The sequence below is a fragment of the Paroedura picta genome, chromosome 6 (assembly GCF_049243985.1).
Source record: "Paroedura picta isolate Pp20150507F chromosome 6, Ppicta_v3.0, whole genome shotgun sequence".
Classification (NCBI taxonomy): domain Eukaryota; kingdom Metazoa; phylum Chordata; class Lepidosauria; order Squamata; family Gekkonidae; genus Paroedura; species Paroedura picta.
Window position 1 is genome coordinate 196559 of NC_135374.1, and position 18935 is coordinate 215493.

Below are 18935 nucleotides of genomic sequence, written 5' to 3' on the forward strand. Positions count from 1 at the left end.
AAGAGATGCTGAAAGGCAAGTTCTTGTAGCTCCTCTCTGTAAGTGGCCTTCCTTGAACAGGGGGACCTAAGTGAAGGTGCCGTCATTGTCCACTAAGTAGCCCTCAGGCATTTATTCTTTTAAAAATCGGATTATATGTAGTCCAGCGAAGCTTTTGTTTGCAGTGGCCTTTTTGTCCTTAAAGTAGTAGAGTGAGCTGAGCTTTCTTACCTGTTGCCAAGGCTTCGAGAGGGAGTTTGGCACACAGATAGAGCTGGAAGGAGGGCGACACGCACATCTCCTGGGAGGTCTCCAAGGGAGGGGCCTTCTCTCCCTGCAGCGTCTCCTTCTGCATCAGCTGCTGGAGGACTGGGCACCAGGGGATGTTCTTCTCAAAGTCCACCAGCAGCACAGGGGTGCCTGCATGGGGCAGGGAGAGGCATGAGCTGCTGGCGGCTGCCCAGCTGAGTCCCACCAGAGGGCTCCCCTCCCCCCTCCTCTGCCCCCCCCCCCCCCCGCTCACCAACGCTGGTTGCAATCAGGAGGTTCTGCTCGAGGTCAGGGTCCGTCAGCGACAGCACTTCTAGGTTGTCCTCGGGCATTTCCTCATAGTCCCCTTGCTCTACCATGTCGGGCACCAGTTCAGTACTGACCAACGCCTGGGATCCCTCTGGAAGAACAAGGGCTGGTGAGCCGCCAGCCCCAGAAGAAAGAGCTTGCTGCAAGCCTTGCCCTGGGGGCTGGTCTTGAGACCTACCCTCCTCCATTGTGGTGGCCACGAGCAGCCAGACAGTGGCCTGTTTGTCAGGGTCCAGCAGCAAAGGCCACCGGTGAGCCTGACGGTGGGCCTCCGTGTGCAGCAGCAGGGCAGCCAGGCGGCTCTCCGGGTCTTTGGGCTTATGGGTCCGGTCCCAAGCCCGCTGCTCTCTGGCTGTGCTCAGCAAAGAGGCCAGGTGGAAGGGCTGTTGCACGGGCAGCAGGGGCGGGCCCCCGGGGGCTGAGCCAGGGCAGGGCAGCTCCTCCTGCAACAGGCGGCCAACGTCGTCGGGCTGCAGGGAGACCCGGGCCCCCGCACACAGCGCCTGCCACTTCCCCAGCAGCTCTTCTCGCCGAGCAGGGGGGAACGGCCCCAAGTAGGTAACAGCAGCTGCAGCAAGCAGAGCATCGCCATGGACCGTGCTGTGCTTCTGCTCCAGGATCTGGGGAAGGAAGGAAAGGAAGTGAGCTGGTCAGAGCCCCTGGTGGGGGGGGGGGAGGCTGGGCAAGCAGCCCCTACCTGCGTGACCACCGTCCAGTTGGCCATGTGCTCAGCCACAGAGCTCTCCACTGTGGTGGCCTCCTCCCTGGCTTGCAAGGAAAGGGTCAGCTGCTGCAGCAGCCTCTGTTGGTGCTCCTGGGTCTCCTTCAGCTCCTGGATCCGGGCCCGTGTGGCATCCTTCAGATGCTCTGAGCGGAGGCGGCTGTTGCCCAGGTGCACCTTTTCTGAGTTGATCTGTGCATCGCAGCGCTCCAGCCTCTCCAGGGACGGCTGCCAATTACGCAATGCCTGGTGGTAGAAGTAGATGGCACGGATCCACTGCCAAAGGGCCACCGCTGCGTGGCTGGCAGTCCTAATGGATGCCTCACGGAATTCGTTCTCAGACACCACCTGGCCCAGTCCCCGGAAGAGGTCAGGAGAGATGGTATCCTTCGGGTAGAAGACCAGCTCCTGGAGGAGAAAGCAAAGCAAAGGGGGAAAGGTCAGTCAGATCTTCCTCTTCAAGGGCGGCTCTCTCTCAAGCCAAGGGAACCTTCATCAGGACTACTGGTCGGAGTGGGGTGAGGGGATTTGTTATAGTCATGGGTTCGGAGGAAGCCAGGGCCACTGGTAGTTCAATGGGCTTCTTATTAGGGCCTCAGCATGGTGGTACAAGAAACCCCACAAGAACCCCAGCATATATACACTCACAAACAAGGGATCTTTCTGCCAGTGCACACTATTGGTCAGTTTCCGTTTAAACTGACTGGATCCTGCAGAGAGATCTAGCATTGCATCGATCAATTACATTGCCCGCTTTGATCCTGTCTTGGATCTCAGCAGAATTGTTAACTGAACGACAAACACAAAAGGATTAATTGCATTTCTGAGCTCCCTTTCGCTGAGAGGGACCCTGGACTGCTTACACATTCCCATGCAAGGATTAGCGCTGGAACACCAAGATGTGAAAACATCCCAATCACCACCCACTTCCTCATCAATTTATCTAATGTTCAGCAGAGCCAAATCAGGGGATACTTGAATCCAAACACTAGGGACACCGACAATCCAGACTGCCGGATGAGGTGCACACAAAGAATCATAGAATCCTAGAGTTGGAAGGGGTCATGCAGGCCATCTAGTCCAACCCCCTGCTCAACGCAGGATCAGCCCTAACCATCCTAAAGCAACTTTACATTTGTGCCTATTGAACTTCATTTTATTCAGTTTAGCCCACTTCTCGAGTCTATCAAGATCATCCTGTATTCTGTTGCTGTGTTCAGTTGTGTTTGCTACCCCTCCCAGTTTAGTATCATCCGCATGTTCCTCTGTCGGTCTTGAACGCGTGGTGCAAGGTTTGTGTGGCCTACCGCACTTTAACGCCGCCTAACATCAGCCTGACCACGCTTACGCCTCAGAGCCCGCCTGTTCCTGCTCTCGCTCTCCCGGCACCAGCTCTCCTGCCGCTTGCCGCGCCTTCGCCACCGCCAGCTGCTCTGCCTGCCTATCAGGCCCCACTGCCGCCTGCACCCCCTCCTGACCCAGGCCAGCCGCTGCCATCCCTGAAATCGGCTATCTTGGCAGCGGCCTCTTGGTCTGCGGAGCCCACCGCTTTTCCAATTTTTGTTCCGCCTTTTGGTCCCCCTACTCATAGAATCATAGAATCATAGAATCATAGAATCATAGAATCATAGAATCATAGAATCATAGAATCATAGAATCATAGAATCATAGAATCATAGAATCATAGAATCATAGAATCATAGAGTTGGAAGGGGCCATACAGGCCATCTAGTCCAACACCCTGCTCAATGCAGGATCAGCCCAAAGCATCCTAAAGCATCCAAGAAAAGTGTGTATCCAACCTTTGCTTGAAGACTTCCAGTGAGGGGGAGCTCACCACCTCCTTAGGCAGCCTATTCCACTGCTGAACTACTCTGACTGTGAAAAACGTTTTCCTGATATCTAGCCTATATCGTTGTACTTGAAGTCTAAACACATTACTGCGTGTCCTCTCCTCTGCAGCCAACAGAAACAGCGCCAACAACTTAAGGTCTTCGGGAATGAGGCGAAGAGAAAAAACATTGTCCATTAATCCTTGAGCATAGGGAGAACTAATGCCGTACGTGGACACAGCCATCTTCAGTTCCTTCATGAGCTGGAACTCGAAGGGCACATGAGTACCTCAGGGCTCGGTGCTTGGCCCGGTACTTTTTAACATATTTATTAACTAGTAAAAAAAGCCCATTTTATCCTTCAATAAAATGGGCGCTAGCGAGCGCTGGGCGGGGAAGCCTTTGGAGGGCGAAGGCTTCCCGGGGCCGGGCTCTGCGCAGGCAGGCGTTGGCGATGTGGGGCATTGTCGTGGCCTCTCTTGGGGGCGGGGAGAAGGCCGCAGGGCAGGCGGGCAGCCACGCGGGATGTCGAGCGTCCTCCCGGGTCGTGGAAGAGGCTCGGCGCTGCCGCGGCTCGGGAAGGCTGGTATGGGGGTGGGAGAAGGGCGGCCGGTCATCCTGGCAGCTTACCAGAGCTGCAGGCGAGGTGCCCCATGTTGGAGACGCCGCAGCGGGGACGCAGGCCGGCTGGGGCTGGTGGGCGAGGGTCGAAGCGACGGCGAGTGGCAGCAGGCATGCGCGGGAGTCCGCGCATGGGCGTGTCAGTCCATGGTGGAGGTGGCGCAGGGCGCGCTGGGTAGGCGAGGCGCGGCCTAGGCAAGGCGCAGCAAGGCCTAGGCGAGGCGCGTCGCCACGGCAAGGGGAGAAAAGGGCCAGGGAAGCGGAGGACGGCATCACAGTGAGTTGTGTTGCGGGCACGGACCTGGGAAAGGGACGGTGGGGGTGGGGCTGGCGGGCATCGTGGCGGCTGGCGGGCATCGTGTTATCGTGGGGGGAGGGGGGTTGCGGGAAGGGGTCGGGCGATCGAGCAGACGGAGGGACAGGGCAGCGCGCGGGAATTTAGGGCACCTTATTCCGGAGGCGTCGCTGTTGTCCGTCTGCATGGCCGTGAGGGTGACGAACTCCAGGCCGTCCTGCACCTCCCCGCCGGCGGCGCCACCGGGCATGGTCGACGGAGAGAGCCGCGAGCGGTCCCCGCGGGTCGTCCCGGCCATGGCGGAGCAGAGTCGGCGGCTGGGCGAAGGCGCGCTCACGGCATGGAGTGGGGCCGGCGGCGGAGGCGCTCAGGCCGGCATGTGGGAGGCCCCGCGGCTTTCGAGGCGGACGGTCCGAGGAGCGAGCCTGGCCCTGGCGGAGCGCCTTCAGCCCATGCGGGCGGTCGGAGGGAGGGAGCCTCGGGCCTCTTGCGGCGTCAGGGTGCCAGGCAGGGAGCCCGGAGACTGCCGGGGGCTTTCCCAGGCGGCGGCCTGACGCGGCGAGAGGCGCTTCGCGCCTCTCGCCGCGTCAGGGCGGGAGCAACTGCGAACCGCGCTGCGCGCGGCTCGCAGTTCCTGGGGCTGGGAATCGGAGGGACCAATCCCTCCGATTGGTCCCTCCGATTGTCTGTCATGAGGAAGGGTCCAATCTGGACCCTTCCTCATCCCGGACTCATCCCGCCCCAGGACCCCTTACTGTTTTATTTAGTCCGTGGCGCCCGCGGCGCCACGGGCGGTTTACAGATGATCTAGATGAGGGGGTGGAGGGACTACTCATCAGGTTTGCAGATGACACCAAATTGGGAGGACTGGCAAATACTCCGGAAGATAGAGACAGAGTTCAACGAGATCTGAACACAATGGGAAAATTTCTATCTTGCTGTATGAACCCCCTTTTATTGGTGGAAAAGGCAAGGTTTGTCCCTGGCCTATTGACCTCACCACAGTTGGTGATGGGATCCCTTAATGAAATGGGAAGCAAACCTACTGTATTTTAGCCCCCTGAACAAGCTCGAAATTATATAGAAACAGGTTTTCGAATTAGATGGATGCGTGTGACCATGTATACTAAAGGATTGGGTTTTTGTTGTGGGGTTAATAATGTTATATATAACAAACATAATAGAGATAATGAGTACAAGTGGTGGGACTGGATCGTTGGGTGGCTGCTTTCAATAACCTGGCTGCGACAAGTGGTAGTGGGAATAATATGTGTGAATTATGCATTAATAACAGGATGCTGTTGCTTACAATGTATTCTGTCTTTGATGACACAGTGCGCTGATTGGTTTCATGCAAATAAATCAGCCAAAGCCGTTTCTAGACACAATTTCACGGTGCCTGTATATTCGGCGGTGCCCACTAGAGATATAATTGGCTATTAATTAAAAGAAAAGTGGCCATGTGGGAATCATTCAGCATACTGAACCAAAGCGGAGCCATGTTGAGCTGAGTGACCGAAGGAGGAGGTACAGAGTATGGAAAAATACTGATACTGCCGGGACTCCAGGGAGAGGTTGATAATGTCCCTGAGTTGGCCTCCTATCTCCTGCCCCCCTCCTTTGAGGAGCCAAGAGGGGCAGGGATCAAGGGGGAGGTGGTCACCTTGACAGACCCCAGCAACTTGTCCAAGAAGAAAGCCGCCTGAAGCCTGAGATGTCCCGGAGGACTGGAAGAGAGCAAACGTTATTCCGATCATCAAAAAAGGGAGGAAGGATGACCCGGGAAACTACAAACCGGTGAGTCTGACCTCTGTTGTGGGGAAGATAATGGAGCAGATATTAAAGGGAGCGATCTGCAAACATCTTGAGGACAATTTGGTGATCCAAGGAAGTCAGCATGGATTTGTCTCCAACAGGTCCTGCCAGACCAACCTGGTATCCTTTTTTGACCAAGTAACAGGTTTGCTGGATCGTGGAAATTCAGTTGATGTCATTTACTTGGATTTTAGTAAAGCTTTTGACAAGGTTCCCCATGATGTTCTGATGGATAAGTTGAAAGACTGCAATCTGGATTTTCAGATAGTTAGGTGGATAGGGAATTGGTTAGAGAACCGCGCACAAAGAGTTGTTGTCAATGGTGTTTCATCAGACAGGAGGGAGGTGAATAGCGGGGTACCTCAGGGCTCGGGGCACGGCCCGGTAATTTTTAACATATTTATTAATGACCTAGATGAAGGGGTGGAGGGACTAATCATCAGGTTTGCAGATGACACTAAATTGGGAGGACTGGCAAATACTCCGGAAGATAGAGACAGAGTTCAACGAGGGCTGAACAAAATGAAAAAATGGGCAAATGAGAACAAGATGCAATTTAATAAAGATAAGTGTAAAGTTCTGCATCTGGGTCAGAAAAATGAAAAGCATGCCTACTGGATGGGGGATACGCTTCTAGGTAACAAATTGCAAGAGCCCTAGTGTCACCATGGATGACACCAGGTCCCCACCTAAGCCTGGAGAGGGCACGTCCGCATGGATTAAAAGTTAAAAGTTGCAGAAGTCCAGTCTAGAGGTGACTGTCACATGGTTCACTATAGGTAGGTGCTCTGGGTCCAGGCAGGGCACTAGTAGCTTGGCTTGGTGGAGGTGGTAAAATGCCATTTGCGCTACCCTTGTGACCTAGGCTTCCAATGTAAGGGAAGCATCCAGGATCATGCCCAGATTCCTGGCGGAGTGCATTGCTGAGAGCTGCACACCATCCAGGGTGGGCAGACGTGCTTCTTCCCATGGTCCCTGCCTACCCAACCACAGGACCTCCATCTTTGCAGGGGTGAGCTCCAGACGACTCTGTTTGATCCAATTTGTCACTGCTTTCAGACATCTGATTAAGGGTTCTGGGGGAGAATCAGGGTGGTCATCCTTTAGGACAGTGGTCCCCAACCTTTATTAGGCTGAGGACCGGCAGGGCATTGGGCCGCGCCCGCAGGGACCGTGCAGGCCATGCCCACGCTTCCGGCCGCGGATCGGGCCGCACCCGTGGATCGGGCCGCACCCGCGGGCCGCACCCGCGGATCGGGCCGCACCCGCGGATCGGGCCGCACCCGCGGATCGGGCCGCACCCGCGGATCGGGCCGCGCGGGCGCGGCCCGGCCCTGATTCCCTCTCCCCGCCCTCCCGCAGTAAGAATCATAGAATCATAGAATCATAGAGTTGGAAGGGGCCATACAGGCCATCTAGTCCAACCCCCTGCTCAACGCAGGATTAGCCCTAAGCATCCTAAAGCATCCAAGAAAAGTGTGTATCCAACCTTTGCTTGAAGACTGCCAGTGAGGGGGAGCTCACCACCTCCTTAGGCAGCCTATTCCACTGCTGAACTACTCTGACTGAGAAAAACTTTTTCCTGATATCTAGCCTATATCGTTGTACTTGAAGTTTAAACCCATTACTGCGTGTCCTTTCCTCTGCAGCCAGCAGAAACAGCATCCTGCCCTCCTCCAAGTGACAACCTTTCAAATACTTAAAGAGGGCTATCATGTCCCCTCTCAACCTCCTTTTCTCCAGGCTGAACATTCCCAAGTCCCTCAACCTATCTTCATAGGGCTTGGTCCCTTGGCCCCAGATCATCTTCGTCGCTCTCCTCTGTACCCTTTCAATTTTATCGATGTCCTTCTTGAAGTGAGGCCTCCAGAACTGCACACAGTACTCCAGGTGTGGTCTGACCAGTGCCGTATACAATGGGACTATGACATCTTGTGATTTTGATGTGATGGCTCTGTTGATACAGCCCAAAATGGCATTTGCCTTTTTTACCGCTGCATCACACTGCCTGCTCATGTTTAGTTTACAATCCACAAGTACCCCAAGGTCTCGTTCACACACAGTGCTACCTAGAAGCGTATCCCCCATCCAGTAGGCATGCTTTTCATTTTTCTGACCCAGATGCAGAACTTTACACTTATCTTTATTAAATTGCATCTTGTTCTCATTTGCCCATTTTTCCATTGTGTTCAGATCTCGTTGAACTCTGTCTCTATCTTCCGGAGTATTTGCCAGTCCTCCCAATTTGGTGTCATCTGCAAACTTGATGAGTAGTCCCTCCACCCCCTCATCTAGATCATTAATAAATATGTTAAAAAGTACCGGGCCGAGCACCGAACCCTGAGGTACCCCGCTACTCACCTCTCTCCAGTCTGATGAAACACCATTGACAACAACTCTTTGAGTGCGGTTCTCTAACCAATTCCCTATCCACCTAACGATCTGAAAATCCAGATTGCAGTCCTTCAACTTATCCATCAGAACATCATGGGGAACCTTGTCAAAAGCTTTAGTAAAATCCAAGTAAATGCCTCTCGACCACCTCTCTATCCATGTTAACCTGCCACCCTGCCACTATCCTTTGGCTACAGCCATCTCTAGATGTGCCTAAACACTTTGACCTGTGGGAAAAAACAGATGTAAAATAGGCACTAAGCCTTTCTGCTTTCTCTGCATCTTTCATTAGAGTTTGTCCATCCGCACCCAACAGCGGGCCTATTGCCTCCTTTACTTTACGTTTGCTCCTCACGTAACTGAAAAATCTTTTCTTGTTACAATGGGCTTCCCTGGCCAATCTTAGCTCACTCTCAGCTTTGGCCTTTCTGATGATTGATCTACAGTGCCTAGTAACCTGTAGGTACTCTTCTTTAGAGCTCTGTCCTTCCCTCCATTTCCTGAACATTTTCCTTTTCTTTCTTAGTTCCTCTTGAAGTTCTCTGTTCATCCAAATAGGCTTCTTAGAGCTCCTGCAGTGTTTTCGTATTTCTGGAATAGTCATTGATTGAGCATGCAATAGCTCTTGTTTGAGTAGCGCCCACTCTTCACATGCTCCCCTTCCAGCATTCTCGTCCATGGTATGACACTCATCATGTCTCTGAGTTTATTAAAGTTTGCCCTACGAAAATCCAACATCCGCGTCTGGCTACAAGCTTCCTTGGCTCCCAATCTCAAAAGGAATTCTATGAGGACATGGTCACTTCCCCCTAGGGTCCCCACCTCCTTCACCTCATCCACCAACTCTTGCCTGTTGGTCAGTATTAAGTCCAGTATGGCTGAACCTCTTGTGGGTTCATCTACCATTTGATAAATGAAATTGTCAGCCAGGCAGGTCAGAAACTTGCATGACTGAGGACGCTTCGCAGAGTTTGTTTCCCAGCACACATCTGGGAAATTGAAGTCACCCATGATGACAAGGTCCTGCCGTTTGGATATTTTCTCAAGCTGCTCACAAAGTGCAGCATCCACATCCTCTCGTTGGTCAGGCGGTCGGTAGCAGACACCAACCACCACACTGTTTGTTTTCCCCTCGCTTATTTTCACCCAGATGCTTTCCACTGTAGATATACTCTCCTTCACTAGAATTTCCTGACAGGTAAGCCCTTTCCTCACATACAGTGCCACTCCTCCACCTCTTCGATCTATTCTGTTTTTTCTGAACAGTTCATATCCATCCACCATTACATTCCAGTCATGAGAATCATTCCACCAAGTTTCTGTGATGCCTACTAGATCATACCTTTCCATCAGCATGAGAAGTTCCAGCTCTTCCTTTTTATTGCCCATGCTTCGGGCGTTAGTATAAAGACATCTGAATCCTTTTACTTTTGGTTCCCTATGAGCTGGCCTTGCCGGTTGGGCTGCCTCCGATAGTTTTCCTTCCATACACTCCCTATGTTGATCGTCTCCTTCCCCTAGTGGCTTTAGTTTAAAGCTCTCCTGATGAATCTCCCCAGGTTCCTGCCAAACACATTCTTCCCCAGTTTCGATAAGTGCAGTCCATCAGGTGCTAGTAGGCCTTCCTCAAGAAAGCCTATCCCATGGTCCCAGAAACCAAATCTCTCCTGCCGGCACCAACTACGCAGCTTCCCGGGCTGCAAGCTTGCGGCCTGGGAAGTTTTTTACTGCGGGGGGGAGGGGCGGGGGGAGGGAGCCGCGGCCCGGCGCCATGGCCTTTGCGGCCCGGCGCCGGGCCGCGGCCCGCAGGTTGGGGACCACTGCTTTAGGAGGAAGAGCTGGGTGTCATCCATATATTGGTGGCAACCCAGCCCAAATCTCCACATCAGCTGAGCCAGAGGGTGCATAAAGATGTTAAATAAGATAGGAGAGAGGGCTGCTCCTTTTGGGACTCCACATGTGTGCTGGTTAGATACTCTCTCTCCTACCCTCTGTCCGCTACCCTGGAGGAAGGAAATCAACCATTTAAGGGCTGTTCCCTGTATCCCAGTATCGGCTAGGCGATGAGCTAGGAGCTCATGATCTACTGTGGCAAACGCTGCTTACAGGTCTAATAATATGAGCAACGCTGACCCGCCTCAGTCTAGCTGGCATGGGTGGTCATCCATCAGGGCAACTAGCACTGTCTCTGTCCCATGTCCAGGCCAGAAGCCCAACTGAAATGGGTCAAGGGCTGATGTTTCCTCCAGGAATGCTGATATTTGGTCCGCAGCAGCCCTTTCAACTAACTTCCTTAGAAACGTTAGATGTAAAACGAGGCAAGAGTTGTCAGGCTCCTGTGGAGCCAGAGATGGTTTTCTGAGCAACGGGTGTACCACTGCCTCTTTTAGTCCCTCTGGGAATTCTCCTGTTGAGAGGGAGAGGTTGATTATTTCCTGGAGGGGGGGGGGTCCTATTCTTCTATCTGTTGTTTTTAGGAGCCATGATGGACATGGGTCTAGTGGGCAGGTGGCCTCGTTGCTGCTAGCATCCTGTCCACTTTATTTAGTGAGAATTGTCTGAAGTGATTAGTTGTTCTCTCCAAAGACGGCCAAGGGTCCTCTAGTTCACTTTCTGTGTCCAATGTTGGAAGAAGGTCATGGCAAAACGTCGAGAAGTGACTCGCAAATGCCTCACAGCTAATGTCCAATTGGCTATTGTTTTGGTGCCCTTCATTGAGGGCGGTGAGGGATCGGTCTATCCTGAATAACTGTGCTGGGCATGAATGCACAGACGCGATGCTAGCCGAGTAAAAATTGCATTTCACTGACTTCACCGCCATCTCATAGGCTCTTAACTGCATTCTATAAGATGTTCTCAATTCTTTGTTGCGAGTCTTCCTCCAAACTCGCTCTTCAGTATACCAGGGAGCTCAAGTGAGACGGGGACAGAGAGGATGTTTGGGAGCTATCTCATCAATGGCCAGAAGATGAGCAAGTGAATGAGTCTGAGGTGGTGTCGATGTTGTTAGGTGGCCCTTTCTTGCATGCCCAGGGAAATTCCAATTTCGATTTTGGGATCAGAGGGCAAATTTCATCCTAGACCAGACTGGCCAAGGATTCTGGAGTTTTTTTTTGGAAGGGGGGCATCATTTGGGCATGAAACTACGGTCACTGTGGGTAGGTAGGTAGTTGTGAATTCCTGCATTGTGCAGGGGTTGGACTCAATTACCTTGAAGGGAATTGCCCTCCCCTTGTGGCTCAAGGTGTTTTACAGAGGACATAGAAGAAGAAGAAGAGGAAGAAGAGTTGGTTCTTATATGCCGCTTTTCCCTACCCAAAGGAGGCTCAAAGTGGCTTACAGTCGCCTTCCCATTCCTCTCCCCACAACAGACACCCTGTGGGGTGGGTGAGGCTGAGAGAGCCCTGACATTACTGCCCGGTCAGAACAGTTTTATCAGTGCCGTGGCCAGCCAAAGGTCACCCAGCTGGTTGCATGTGGGGGAGCGCAGAATCGAACCTGGCATGCCAGATTAGAAGTCCGCACTCCTAACCACTACACCAAACTGGCTCTCTGGAAATCATGAGACTGGTACAATATGGTTTAGCATTGGGTAATGACAACAGTAGCAACGGTGAAACAGTGAAAACAATAACATCTAGTGAGAAAGTCCCTCAGGTACAATGGGATCAGACTGCATATGGCCTTGGAGGTGATTGCCAGAACCTTAAGCCTGGTCCGGGATTGAACTGGTAACCAGTGCAGCTGTTGTTGTTGTAGTTGTTGTATGTATGTATGTATGTATGTATGTATGTATGTATGTATGTATGTATGTATGTATGTATGTACGTACGTACGTACGTACGTACGTATGTACTTATTTACTTATTTACTTATTTACTTATTTGATTTGTATGACCTCTCGGAAACTGGCTTGCGGCGGTTCACAATATATCAATACAAATACAGTACATTAAAACTCCATTGAAACAATGACTCAGTCACAATGATGATCATCTGATTCAATCATCAGAAAGGCCAAAGCTGAGAGTGAGCTAAGATTGGCCAGGGAAGCCCAATGTAACAAAAGATTTTTCAGTTATGTGAGGAGCAAACGTAAAGTAAAGGACTCAATAGGCCCACTGTTGGGTGCGGATGGACAAACTCTAACGGAAGATGCAGAGAAAGCAGAAAGGCTTCGTGCCTATTTTACTTCGGTTTTTTCCCACAGGTCAAAGTGTTTAGGCACATCTAGAGATGGCCGTAGCCAAAAGATAGTGTCTGGGTGGCAGGTTAACATGGATAGAGAGGTTGTCAAGAGGCATTTAGCTGCACTGGATGAGTTCAAATCCCCTGGGCTGGATGAAATGCACCCAAGAGTGCTCAAAGAACCTTCTGGAGAACTTGCACAGCCCTTGTCCATCATCTTCAGGACCTCTTTAAGGACTGGAGATGTCCCGGAGGACTGGAAGAGAGCAAACGTTATTCTGATCTTCAAAAAAGGGAGGAAGGATGACCCGGGAAACTACAGACCAGTGAGTCTGACATCTGTTGTGGGGAAGATAATGGAGCAGATATTAAAGGGAGCGATCTGCAAACATCTGGAGGACAATTTGGTGATCCAAGGAAGTCAGCATGGATTTGTCTCCAACAGGTCCTGCCAGACCAACCTGTTTTCCTTTTTTGACCAAGTAACAGGTTTGCTGGATCGGGGAAATTCGGTTGATGTCATTTACTGTGGGAATCCTTCAGCGTACTGAACCAAAGTGGAGCCATTTTTGAGAGCTGAGTGACCAAAGAAGGATGTGCAGAGTATGGAAAAATACTGCCACGTTGACAGGAACAGAGCTATGTGTCCTAAAGTCCAGAAGACTGGAAAACAACATATAGGAAGGAAAAAGGCCGGTAATGAATGTATGTATTTAGGATTATGTATGGTATATATTAACCTTGTAGTAGAGATAAGCATACTCACAGAGTACAGGGGGATTAAGACTGTAACAATAAAGACGGGGTAGGAGAGAGGGAGAGAAAAAAAGAGAGAGCGCGCGCTCAATTCCCAGACGGGGAAACTCTGCTTGGACTCCCCTCAGCTCCTACCCAGATGGAAAAGGCACACCGACTTTGAATCTTCTTTCAGGGGTTATCAGCTGTCGGCTGGCTCCGACAAGTGGTGCCCCCTCTGAGGCTCGTCGCGACACGTGGTCGGATATTTCAACGCTCACCTCGCCCGGCAAGGGTTTCAGGCGCCATTCATCTTCGGATCCCGGTGAGCGTTCCCCGGTGTTTGCCTTCCGCTGCTTAGTGGTTTTTTTCTCTCCACTATGGGCAGCTCCCTTTCCAGTCCGCAGAAGCGCTTTTTGAAAGACCTTCAGTATATTCTTAAACAGAACAGGCTGGAGGTCCCTGAGGAAGATTTGACGTCCCTTATTTTGGCAATAGCCACGCATTGTCCTTGGTTTCCCGAAGACGGCACAGGGGAAATAGGGCCCTGGGACAAGGTTGGGACCACTCTCCATAGAAATCCGCATGTTTCTCTGCCGGTTTTGAACGCGTGGTGCAAGGTTCGTGTGGCCTACGGCACTTTAACGCCGCCTAACATCAGCCTGACCACGCTTACACCTCAGAGCCTGCCTGTTCCTGCTCTCGCTCTCCCGGCACCAGCCCTCCCGCAGCTTGCCGCACCTTCGCCGCCGTCAGCTGCTCCGCCTGCCTCCCAGGCTCCGCTGCTGCCTGCACCCCCTCCTGCCCAAGGCCAGCCGCCGCCTTCCCTGAAATCGGCTATCTTGGCAGCAGCCTCTGGGTCTGCGGAGCCCACTGCTTTTCCGATTTTTGTTCTGGCTTTTGATCCTCCTACCCATGCGCCTTTCGAGTTCCAGCTCATGAAGGAACTGAAGACGGCTGTGTCCATGTACGGCATTAGTTCTCCCTATGCTCAAGGCTTAATGGACAATGTTTTTTCTCTTCGCCTCATTCCCGAAGACCTTAAGTTGCTGGCGTGCACTCTCCTCCCTCCCTCAGCTCTGGTCATTTTTGACAATGAATGGGAGCATGAGTGCCGCGAGCGGGCTCCTGTGCTCGTTCAGCAATATAATGCCCAGTTGCCCCCTGGAAGTGCTCGAGCGGATGAGGACATCATGCTAGATGGCTTGTTGGGGCGAAGCACCCAGGCAGCTATAACAACGCAGGTTGCCTTGTATCGCCCGATTCAAGAGGCCTCTGTGGCCGCCGCACGAGCCGCCTTTATTCGCACCCCCGACCCTACTGGGAAGCTGCAGAAATGGGGAGCGGTCCGCCAGGGTCCCGCGGAGCCTTACGCTGAATTTATACATCGTCTCATGACTGCCGTTCAGCAACAAGTCACAAGTCCTGAAGCTCAGGAGGTGGTAGTCCGCCAGCTGGCTTTTCAGAATGCCAACGATGATTGTCAGGCAGCCCTCCGTCCCATTGCCAACCTACTAGGGACTGATATTCATGCTATGCTGCAGGCCTGTCAATCGCAGGCCACATACTCCTGCGGAGCGACATTTTCGTGCAGAGGAACCTCTGGCTCGACTACTGGTGGCCTACCGACGCCTCCCCGACCCGGAGTGGAAAGGATCTGTCCCGCTGATAACGTGGGGTCGGGAATACGCTGCAGTCGTCGTAGAAGGCACTCTGTTGTGGGTGCCAAGCCGCTGCGTTCGACCATGGAAACCAGGAAAATGAGCTTTTGTATTTTTCTGTTCTGTTACATGCTTCTTTTTGTTGATTGTAATCTCTTTGTACGTTATGCTTACTATATGTTTGAGCAACACGGTAAGGATTCTATCTTGTTGTATGAATCGCCTTTATCTGGGGAGAAAGGCAGGGTTTGCCCCTGGCTTATTGGCCTCGCCACAGTTGGCGATGGGATCCCTTAATTAGATGGGGAGCAAACCTACTGTATTTTGGCCCCCCTAACAAGCTTGAGATTATTTAGAAACAGGTTTTTGAATTAGATAGATGCGTGTGACCATGTATGCTAAAGGATTGGGTTTTTGGTGTGGGGTAAATAATGTTATATATAACAAACACAATAGAGAAATTTAAAACTCTTACCCAGAAACAATATTTGGAAGTTAAGGATCTTAATGAGAAAAACAAGGAATTCCAGGGTGAACTTTTTAAAGTAAAAACACATTTGCAAAAGGTACTGGCTTTCCAAAGCCACACAGATAATAAATTGAAAAGAAAATACAGTAGACCCAGTAACCTAGCTTCACCTCTTGTCTTTAAAGAAGAGGAAATATTCTCAGTTCCCCCATCACAGAGTCAGGAAGGAAATCTTGCCTCTGAACCTGTACAGAGTTCCAAAATCCAAGTTGGCAACAATGGTTTTAACAGGGAAGAATTTGTTGCAAGGACAACATTCCTTTTCAATTTTCTCTTAGCTTCCCTTCTCCCAGTAAATGTTGCAAGCAAAGTTAACAGATTCAATGATATACACAGGGAAAATAATGGTTCAACATGTGTGCTTCCATTTTTACTTTTGAATTTTCAAGTTTTAAATTTGGCTGCAATTGGTAGAGCCTCCACTGATAGTTGCAGTCACACTGAAACAGCCACTATTTTGCAATCTTAAAACAGACTCTCTTTGTCTAATTGCTTTCCTAGGCACTAAGCCCCATGACTCATGCCTTGCTCTCCACCATCCCAGCAACTAATCCACATAACAAAGGACTGAAAGTATTCCTTCTTCCCAGATCAGGAAGGGAAGAAGTTTTGTTTCTTTAAAGACTGACCCCTACCTCAGAGAGAATCTAGGGGGGGGGGGGGTAGAGTACAGTAAAATAGTTCTGTTCTAAAATAGGTTTTATTTTAGTTTTTATTTTAAGACAATTTTGGCCGCTTTTAGTATTTGAAATATTTTCTCTTTGAGAAAAAGCATTCCCTCCATAGCTTTTCCCTCTGACATTTTTACTTCCTATTTCAAATTTTAATTGGCAGTTAGCATTTTTTTTCCTCTTTTCATAAGATCATTTTGTTTAAAAATCTGTTTTTGCAATTTTGTTTTTGTTTTGAAGATGTTTAGAAAGCTTCATACAGATCTTTCATTTGGGTACTCAGGCTTCCACAAAGCCTGACTCCTATGAAAAGGCACTCTGTGTATGTACAGAGGAACAATCTTTCCTCCTTAAAAACACAATTCTTTTGACACACTATTGTATAATAGGACTCACATGCAGGTTGGAAAGGACTGTCAATGCCACTGGACTGATTATTCGAGAATTGCAAGGGGAAATTGAGGAATTATATCAAATGATGATGCAGTACCGTTTTGCCTTGGACTTTTTGCTTGCACGCCAGGGTGGATATTGCAAAATTGTAGGTCAGACTTTTGTAAAGTGACTTTTCATAATAATAGAGATAATGAGTACAAGTGGTGGGACTGGATCATTGGGTGGCTATCTTCAATAACCTGGCTGCGACAAGTGGTGGTGGGAATACTATGTGTGATTTGTGTATTAATAACAGGATGTTGTTGCTTACAATGTATTCCGTCTTTGATGACACAGTGCGCTGATTGGTTTCATGCAAACAAATCGGCCAAAGCCGTTTCTGGACACCATTTCACGGCGCCTGTATATCAGGTGGTTCCCACTAGAGATATGATTGGCTGTCATTTAAAAGAAAAGTGGGTATGTGGGAATCCTTCAGCGTACTGAACCAAAGTGGAGCCATTTTTGAGAGCTGAGTGACCAAAGAAGGATGTGCAGAGTATGGAAAAATACTGCCACGTTGACAGGAACAGAGCTATGTGTCCTAAAGTCCAGAAGACTGGAAAACAACATATAGGAAGGAAAAAGGCCGGTAATGAATGTATGTATTTAGGATTATGTATGGTATATATTAACCTTGTAGTAGAGATAAGCATACTCACAGAGTACAGGGGGATTAAGACTGTAACAATAAAGACGGGGTAGGAGAGAGGGAGAGAAAAAAAGAGAGAGCGCGCGCTCAATTCCCAGACGGGGAAACTCTGCTTGGACTCCCCTCAGCTCCTACCCAGATGGAAAAGGCACACCGACTTTGAATCTTCTTTCAGGGGTTATCAGCTGTCGGCTGGCTCCGACAATTTACTTAGATATTAGTAAAGCTTTTGACAAGGTTCCCCATGATGTTCTGATGGAAAAATTGAAGGAGTGCAATCTGGATTTTCAGATAGTTAAGTGGATAGGGAATTGGTTAGAGAACCACAAAGAGTTGTTGTCAATGGAGTGTCATCAGACTGGAGAGAGGTGAGTAGTGGGGTACCTCAGGGCTTGGTGCTTGGCCCGGTACTTTTTAACATATTTATTAATGATCTAGATGAGGGGGTGGAGGGACTACTTATCAAGTTTGCAGATGACACCAAATGGGGAGGACTGGCAAATACTCCGGAAGATAGAGACAGAGTTCAACGATATCTGAATACAATGGTGTTACCTAGAAGCGTATCCCCCATCCAGTAGGCATGCTTTTCATTTTTCTGACCCAGATGCAGAACTTTACACTTGTCTTTATTAAATTGCATCTTGTTCTCATTTGCCCATTTTTCCTTTGTGTTCAGACTCCATTGAACACTGTCTCTATCTTCTGGAGTCCTTCCAATTTGGTGTCATCTGCAAACTTGATGAGTAGTCCCTCCACCCCCTCATCTAGATTAGTGGTCTCCAACCACCGGGCCGTGGCCCGAAGGCCTCGGCACCGTGCCAAGGCTCCTTCTCCCCGCCACCCCCCCACAGTTAGTAACTTCCTAGGCCGCAAGCAAATCGGCCGCCAAAGCAGCCGATTAGCTTGTGGCCCGGCAAGCTTCTTTCTGTGTGTGTGTGGGGGGGAGAGGAAAGCGTGGCTGCCGATGCAAATGTGCATGCATGGCAGGTCCACACATGCGCATTTGTGTCATGCGCGGCTGCAAACGTGCATGCGTGAAAGTGCCACACATGTGCGTTTGCGGCCGCACATGGCGCAAATGTACACGCGTGGATTTGCTGTGCATGTGCGTTTGTGGCTGTGCATGGCGCATACACGCATGCATGGACCTCCCATGCATGTACATTTGCGCATGGGCTGCCATGCATACACAGCTCCCGGATCGCCCCCCCCCACAGGTCCGCAGCCTGAAAAAGGTTGCGGACAACTGATCTAGATCATTAATAAATATGTTAAAAAGTACCGGGCCGAGCCCTGAGCCCTGAGGTACCCCGCTACTCACCTCTCTCCAGTCTGATGAAACACCATTGACAACAACTCTTTGAGTGCGGTTCTCTAACCAATTCCCTATCCACCTAACTATCTGAAAATCCAGATTGCAGTCCTTCAATTTATCCATCAGAACATCATGGGGAACCTTGTCAAAAGCTTTACTAAAATCCAAGTAAATGACATCAACCGAATTTCTCTTGGCTACTGCCATCTCTAGATGTGCCTAAATCCTTTCACCTGTGGGAAAAAACAAATGTCAAAAACAAGCCTCAGGCCAGCTGGCGATGTTGTCCATCAGGGTGACCAGTGCTGTTTCAACCCCATGGCCAGGCTAGAAACCAGGCTGGGACGGGTCTAGGACTGAAGCTTCATCCAGGAATGCTGATATTTGATCAGCCTCAGTCCTTTCCACTATTTCCCCCCAATATACCAGATGCACGATGGGTTGGTAGTTGGCAGGCTCAGATGGATCCAGAGATGGTTTTTTCAGTACCAGACATACCACTGTCTCTTT

At 50.5% G+C, this 18935-nt stretch overlaps 1 protein-coding gene across 2 annotated transcripts in view; it reads right to left on the reverse strand.

Moving 5' to 3' along the window:
* Positions 1-18935, reverse strand: part of DNHD1 (dynein heavy chain domain 1) — a 78463-nt gene that overhangs the window by 13740 nt on the left and 45788 nt on the right. For both annotated transcript variants that reach the window (XM_077341016.1, XM_077341017.1), the window contains exons 31-34: positions 1256-1687; positions 737-1178; positions 503-649; positions 211-399 (exon numbers count right to left, since the gene is read on the reverse strand). In XM_077341016.1, the coding sequence (XP_077197131.1) occupies positions 211-399; positions 503-649; positions 737-1178; positions 1256-1687 (1210 nt within the window). The remainder of the gene's footprint in view (positions 1-210; positions 400-502; positions 650-736; positions 1179-1255; positions 1688-18935) is intronic.